We start from the raw sequence: 8,247 nt of genomic DNA on the forward strand, positions 1-8,247 counted from the left end.
TAGTTGGAATAGCACAGCTTGCAGAAAAGGTGAAGTAGGCCTCAGCTTGGGCCTGGCTATTGTTGTTGTAGGCCAGCTAATATTCAGCTGACAGAGTCTGGGCTTAGACTGGTGATGCCTGGGCCCGGCCTGGTGGTGTTGGCCTACTGCTGGAGCCTGGGCTGGCCGGGTGATGCTGGCTTGCTGCTGGAGCTTGGGCTGGCCTGGCGATGCTGGCCTGCTGCTGGGGCCTAGGCTTGGCCTGGTGGTATTAGCCTAATGTTATAGTCTGAGCCTGACACATGTGGAGTAGGCCTCAGGTTTCAGTGCAGAGGTCTTAGAGCAGGTGGAATAAGTCTCAGATTGGCAGAGTAGAGCCAGTACTTAAAACAGTTTATAGTTTATAAAAACAACAACATAAAACTCAGTGGAAAATATAGCTAAAAATCCAATAAACTTACTAGTTTAAAAACAGACACTGAACAGAAACAATAGACATGCTGCCATCTTGGGTGCTGAAGACAGAGCTCCTGTCTTCAGCACCTGTATTCTCTTTTATTGTTTCCCCGGATGTAAATGACTACATTGGATTATAGAGAATAATGAGATTGTAATTTTATATCAGTGCTTTTTCCAGATCAAATCCTTAACACTTCAGCTTTCTTTTGTAATGAAGTAAATATATATGTAAATAGCAACTGCACTGAATAACAACAGATGGGGGGAAAAAAGCAGATTTCACATTTAAAAAGATATATTGACGATGGGAAAATCATTTTAGGACGACTGCTCACTGGAGTGAGTGCAAATCCAATTAATTCTTTCTTTTGTTTTAGTTTCAAAGGGCTGAACGGTTCTTTAATGTGGCACATGTTTATTTGAACAGGCACTTTAATAGACTAGGCTTAATTGACCCTTCACTAAGTCCCGCCCCCCGGAGGCAGACTGGCCAATCATAACGTAGCATCGGGCCAACGACAACGCAGCTGTGCTCCATTAACTCTAATGTAATCCTTTCAGATTTTTCCTTCATTTTCAAGCTGTGTGCCTCGGCTGATAATGTGTTTATTTTAATTAATTTATTTCTTTTACTTTTTTTTTTTAATGCCAGTGTCTTCCCACTGAGGCAGGGCTTAGGAGAACTGCAAACCGCCAACATAGTGAAGGTAACATTAAACAAATAAACTTATGTACCTTGCTGAACTTCACTTAGTTACTGGTATATGGGTAGTTTTAGTTGAAACAGAACATTCATTGCAGAGATGTTGTTAGAATGCATTGGACTACTTCACCCAGAATAAACCAGTGTACCCAGCACTCAGCTGCCAGTTTATGGCTATTTTAAGCTAGGTGTACTTAGCTTAGCTGGTTTAAGATAGACGTCTGAAGCTTTAGCCAGGTGTAATGTTACCTTGCTAAAACTAGAAATTAAGTATGATAAAAGCAATAATACATTTTAAAAAACAAACAAACAATACTTGACTTAACCAAGGGCAAACTATAGTAACGGTAGCCTACTTAGTACTTATTTGCCAGTTCATGGCTATTTAAGCTAATGCTAGGTGTAAGCTTTAGCTTAGCTAAGGTGTACCTAGTTAGTTCACAGCTAGTTTGAGCTAGGAGTCTGAGGCTTTAGCCAGCTGTACCTAGCCAAAACTAAAATTAATTATGATAAAAAGCAATAATAAAGAAAACAGCAATAATAAAGAGTGGACTTTACCAAGAACAAACTAGTGTAATTTTTCCTAGTACTTAGTTGCCAGTTTGTGGCTATCTTAAGCTAATGCTAGGTGTACCAAGCTAAGGTGTAGCTAGTTAGTTTATGGTTAGCTTTAGCTTGGAGTCCGAAGCTTTAGCCTGGTGTATCTAGCTAAAACTAGCAATAAATTATGATAAAAAGCAATAATAAAGAGTTGGCTTTACCTAGAGCAAACTAGAGTAACTGCACCTAGTACGTAGTTGCCAATTCATGGCTATTTGAAACTTTCGCCAGGTGTACCTAGCTAAAACTAGAAATGAATTATGATAAAAAGCATTAATACAGAAAAAGCAATAATAAAGAACTGAGTTTACCTAGCACAAACTAGTGTAACTTTACTTAGTACTTAGTTGCCAGTTCATGCCTCTATTAAACTAACATTAGTCATACTTAGCTAAGGTGTACCTAGTTAGTTTATAGCTAGTTTTAGCTAGGAGTCTGAAGCTTTAGCTCAGTGTACTTTACAAAAACTAGAAATTAATTATGATAAAAAGCAATAATAAAGAGTTGACTTTACCTAGAACAAACTAGTGTAACTTTATGTAGTACTGAGTTGGCAGTTCATGGCTATTTCAAGCTAACACTAGATGTACTTAGATAAGAAATAGAATAGAAAGAACTGTATTCATCCCGAAGGGAAATTCAGTTGTCCAGCAGCTTATAAAAAACAACAGGAACCACACTTCCCCTCATCATCAACAACAACAACAACAACAACAACACAACAACAACAACAACAACGCAGTGATATTAAAAAAGACATAAAATAAAATAAGTTAAAATCAGTGCCTAAATAGAAATTAGAAATCAAATTAAAATGGCTCATTCCAGTTCCTAACATTACAGCTAACATAACAGCCTTAAGGTGTATCTAATTCGTTTATGGCTAGCTTTAGCGTGGAGTCCAAAACTTAAGCTAGGTGTACCTGGCTGAAACTAGAAATGATTTCAGTTCAATTTTCAATTCAGTCATTTATTTGTTACATGGAATTGTACGAATACAAGTACAGTGAGATGTGATCTTATCAGCTGGTGGCTAACAGCAGCAGAGGCAGTGATGATCCTTGTGTATCCAACTGTAATTGAATTACTGTATAATGTGTACTGTTGAATCTCTCATATTTTTATGTACCTGTTGAACCTTTGTTAGTAGTGTTTGTCTGCAGTCCTGCTGGTCCCAGGGTTGGAGTCAAGGAGGGGGGTGGGAATGGAATGGGTATTTAAAGGAATGCTTGGCAATGCATTGTTTTGCACATTTTTTGATTGCACTTTGTTCTGCCAAGAGAGATGGGAATAAACATTTGATCACACCAAGACAAAGTAAAAAGCTGAACCCACCTTCTATCACAGCTGCTTTGTTTTCTTCTAATCCTTTAGATTCTGATGGAAGCTCTGTCTGGGATTTGGATAGAAGAATGCGTCTGGAGGATGGTGGCTGCACCTTTTCATAGCTGTGTAGGGTGGTGAGTAATTGTGTATGTTGTTATTTTTATATTTGTTTATGACTGGCAACGTTTTTATTTAGGACATTAACAGAGGTGGCTGATGGCAATGGTTCTCCATATAGCTTATTTCTGGCCTGTGTGGTTGACTTCACAGTGTTTTCTCAGAATATTGAAGAACGGGTTGCAATATTTGAAAACTCAATCTAGTCATTGGAACTCTTGTTTTTTTCCCGAAATATAAAATGCTATTTAATTTATTGTAGTTTAGTTTTATTGCAGCACAACAAAACACAGACTAAAAAACATTTATAAGCACACAGATGTTTAATTGTTATATAACTTGTAGCAAGCATTAACTTTATCAAAACAAAAATAAACATTGGGGGAAAAAGAAAATAGCATTTCTCAGCATCCAAAAGTCATGGAAAGTATAAAATAAAAAGTAAAGTCAGTTGGGATAAAAAATAGATAGAATTAAGTTTCACTGACCTTAGGAATTATTAAAGTGTTAGTCTTAGTAAGTCTTATCATTCATGGCCAGTAAACTTATTGCAGTAATCTTGAATCACACAAACAAAATGCAAAAAGACTTCAATAAATAGTTTTCAGTATCCCAAAGTCATGGCAAATACTTAAAGATAATTTCAGGATACTAATCACTTTCATCTTAATATCTTAATCACAAGTCATCCCATGGCAGTCTGTTTACATCCTGTTTCATAGTAAATATTTTTGAACTCTCGCTAACAATAACATTTTGATTTTCCTTAGGAATGATCCAAAATTGAATAACATGTCGTTACCAATTATTTCTCAGATGTATACTTATTATACCCCATACTGGTAGAAAAGTAATCACAGTGATATTAGTAATTGACAGGAATTAGTAAGTACAGCTACAGCTACTACTTTTAATTTTTTTTGATCTTCTGCAACCCCAGATTACTTCCAGACTTCCTTTATTGTCTTGTTTATGGCTTCCCCTGGACTTTTTGCTCCTTTAGCTGCATCATATCCCCTCAGAGCACCCTTTACTGCCCCCCTTAGAGCAGCCGATGCAGCCCTTTCTCTTGCTGTTGAAGCTAGTGCCGACAAATCTGAAAGATCCTGAAAATTTCCAAGAGCTGCTTTGACCATCTCCGTCATACCAAGCAAAGCTCCTATCAATACGCCAGTTGCAGTACCCGCTAGTCTGATCAATAACTTGTCAGAAACACTTATTCTAGCCTTATTTCTCCTCTCTACCTGTGACATGTTTCCGAATGACTGTCTAATGTGTTCTTCCTCTTGTTGTATTTGTCTCTCACATGCTTTTAGCATCTCATTGGTGTAGCAGCTTCCTTTGTTTGTCTCAATCACCCTGTCTATTGTGTTGAGAAGCTCTGCCACCTGGAACTGGTTGCCTCTGTAGTCGTCCTCTTCGCCGTTCTCCCAGTATTTATTATCAACGACATGGCACCGGCCTCCGCACTTCTTCACCAGGTCACTGAGATCTATATTCTGACCGACAAACTCCTCAATTTTCATCCCTTCCGGGAGCTGGTCACCATGAGTGAAGACAACCACGGCATATTTTAAGGCATCTTCAGAGAAATATTGGCATATTTTTTTGATGACTTCCTTCTCCTGCTCTGTGAATTTCTCCACTTTAAGCACAATGAGAAAAGCATGAGGCCCAGGAGCACACTCTGTGATACACCTCACTATCTCAGCCTTGAGCATTGTCTCCGACCCACATGTGTCAAAGAAACTGTGAGTGTCGATCAAAGTGATGCTTCTCCCATTGACAGATTTGGTCTCTGCATGAGAGAGACTTTTCTCAGAGATGGGAGAGTGGCTTATCCTGAACACATCCTCTCCCAGTATGGTGTTAGCCAGGCTGCTTTTCCCAACTCCAGTTTTCCCCAGTAGGACAATCCTCCTTGAAGTTAGCACTAGAAGACAATAATAACTCATTATTAAGCAAAGTAAATTTTACTTGCACTTGTTCGTTTAACTTGTCCTTTTGGTTCTAAAAGTTTGTGTGTGTGTGTGTGTGTGTGTGTGTGTGTGTGTTGGGCTGCAACAGACACTTATATTTTAGTACTGATGAACCTTCTGATTATTTTCCTCATGTAACTGATTATTTGTCTGCAAACTCAGAAAACAGATATAAATGCCAAGCAGTGATTCAAGCCAAAAGCTACCATCAGCATGCCAAAATGTTTACAGTGACAAAGTCATCATGCTGATGTTTAGCAGGTCACAGTGATTATCATGGTGACATCTTACTTTAATGTGTTAGCACTAAACACAAAGTACAGTATGTAAGAAAATTAACCAGCCCGCTCTCACCAAAAAAAAAAAAGAAGACCATATAGGTCGACAAACCTTGTGCAAGCAGCTTATTACGCCCCATACTTTTTAATTTAAGGATGTATCCTCTAGTGGCTGCAGTAATTTTTACAGGAGCAGAAGAAAAGGTGATATGACCTAGCATGTTGGAGATTCATATCATCAGTTGAAGATCCCTCAGTCGAGTGAGATTGCTTCAATTTTAGCAGTTTTTTTTTTTCTCTCTTTTCGCTGTGCAGTGTACTTTTGGGAACGTTTTGGTCCCCAGATCTTGCTGCGCTCTTGACATTCATGACACTCTTTGATACAGACAGCTTAGGACATGATGCAGTAGCTCGGAGGAAGAGAAACTTTACATGGTGAGGCTCCCTAGGTAACTTTATCTTTTCTGCTTAGAGGTGGTGAATTTCCAGTGCACACCAACTAAATATGACACAGTCTCTGGCTTTTGTTTGATATCTAGTGTTGGCAAAATATGTTGTTGGACATTTGCGAACTGTCGTTAGCGCCGTTAACCCGTTGAAACTGTAAAAAGCATTAAAAGCAACAAAGTCTGCATAATGTTTTACAAAGAATAAATAGTCCATGTTACCTGTGCGAGGGTGGTAGATAGGTCAGTAAGACTTGGGACTTTCACCCGGGAAACCAGTGTCCGCACCCTGAACTCATTGTTGTCTTTTGTAAATAACAGTGTAGCCTGGTATGCTAGTATGTCTAACATGCTACGCAGGTGACTAGGGATGCATGCGATTAGATGTCTAAACGATTAAACGTCCGCCCCCTCGCTAGACGGCACCAGAAATATTAGTGGATTCAACCAATTAGTGTTTTATTCATGTACACGGTCGCTTAACTGTCATGCAGCTGCGTGCCACTAGTGGGTGCTACAGAGCCGTCAGACAGCAGTCCCCCTCCCCACGGTAACACTTGAGTAGACTGGAGTTTTAAAACAGCATGGTGGGAAACTGGAGAGATGTCCTCTCGCCAGACCAGCGTGGTTTGGCAGTGCTTTGATCTAGAAAATGAAAACAAGGTAGCATGTAGGCTGTGTCAGAAAAAACTGGCATATAATCACTCGATTGGAGCAATGTGCAACCACATTCAACTCAAGCATTTGGATGTTAACCTGCACAGAACGACGGCTGGTGCTAGCGGTGCTTGCCACACTCACACATTAGAAGATAACACAGCTCATCACGACAATGACCTTGCAAGATATGTTTCCACTTAACTTTGTTGAAGATAAAAGCTTCAGGAAGTTAATGCAATATGTTGAGCCTGAATGCACCGTGCCGGGATCCAAAATGATAACGTACAGGCTGGAGCACATTCACCATAAAATGAGTGTTTTCCTGTTTTTTAAGACTAGTCGACTAGTCTTAATTAAAAGTTTTGTTTAGTCGACAGGGAAATTTGTCACCAGGAACATCCTTGCAAGTGACATGTGACGTGTCTTTTGTAATGTCTGTCACATGACATACATCATGTTACATTAGCGAAACAAGGTACTTTAAATGCCAAACCATGATGGGTGTCCTAACCCTAACTGAATAGTTCTGTTGCCTAAACCTAATCAGGTAGTTTGGGAGGACTGCAACTGTTTTATGACGTTAACTATGTGTTGGAAACTGTGACAGTTAGAACTGTGATATTTATTGTTTTCAAAATCAGTGGAAATTGACCCATTCTGTCATTTAAGTATGAGGGAGAATTTAAATGAACAGAAATCTAACATAAATACAGTAAAATACATTGCTCATGGTTACAGGTTTTTCCTCTGTATGTATGCATTTACTCTGTTAAAAATACATGAAAAACATAGGTAAAAGACAATTATTTAGCTTTATATATCGTACAAAGGAAATACACATAACAATATGTCTCATATGTTCACTTCTTCGTTTTTGTTTAGGTGTTTGAAATCATCCAGAGTACAGCTGAGGTTGATGGGAATGTCATAAACCACATGACTGAACAAGTTAGATTTTGGCCTGATGATGGCGCCAGATGAAAAGTTAAGGGAACATCAAAGTGATTACAGTTCCCTGCTCAAATATCTGAAACTAAACATCTTTAACTGAAGTATCTGTTTCTTTCTCTGAATATGTGGCAGAAAGCATGTCACTCAGTGTTGACACTGATAACATGTTATAAATGAAACCAAGTTCATCTACTTAAGCACTTTTCATAAGTACAATTTTAGTTACATTTTTATTTCATTTCATTCTACTTTATTTCTCACTGAAATGTAGTTAAGTAGACGAATAGTGTGCTTTTTACTCCACCACACGCATCTGACCTAACAAAACACTATGAAATTATGATGCACTGTTACCCAACGTTACACACAGTAATTAATGGCAGCTCCACCTCGACCAGCCACAACAGTAAAATGCTGCTTACACATTCATTCATCACCAGTAACGATTAACTGATAACGAGATATTGTTTTTTCTACTTTAAGTACGTTTTGCTGTTAATACTTACACACTTTCACTTAAGTAACAGTTTCAACACAAGACTTGTAATTAAGTATTTTTACATTGTGATATTGCTTCTTTTACTACATACAGTAAAGAAGTGAGCTCAACTCACCGTCCATGTTGCCAAAAACAGAAATCACTGTCGTCCCTCAGGGTGCTGAATGTCCTGGCTGGATGTGTCTCCTCCTGCTCTCTTGCTGTAGTTTGACTGTACTATTATTTTCTACCGGTTTGACTTGTTGATCAG

General features: G+C 38.6%; 1 protein-coding gene across 1 annotated transcript; it reads right to left on the minus strand.

The window, feature by feature from the left end:
* Positions 1–3,670: 3,670 nt before the first annotated feature.
* LOC126404528 (GTPase IMAP family member 7-like) lies at positions 3,671–8,247 on the minus strand. The gene is made up of 2 exons (XM_050067802.1): positions 8,113–8,247; positions 3,671–5,117 (listed from the first exon to the last, which is right to left on the minus strand). Exons 1-2 carry the CDS (start codon positions 8,117–8,119, stop codon positions 4,126–4,128), a joined length of 999 nt encoding a protein of 332 aa, XP_049923759.1. The 5' UTR covers positions 8,120–8,247; the 3' UTR covers positions 3,671–4,125.

Source organism: Epinephelus moara, chromosome 17, assembly GCF_006386435.1.
Source record: "Epinephelus moara isolate mb chromosome 17, YSFRI_EMoa_1.0, whole genome shotgun sequence".
In the NCBI taxonomy this organism is placed as follows: domain Eukaryota; kingdom Metazoa; phylum Chordata; class Actinopteri; order Perciformes; family Serranidae; genus Epinephelus; species Epinephelus moara.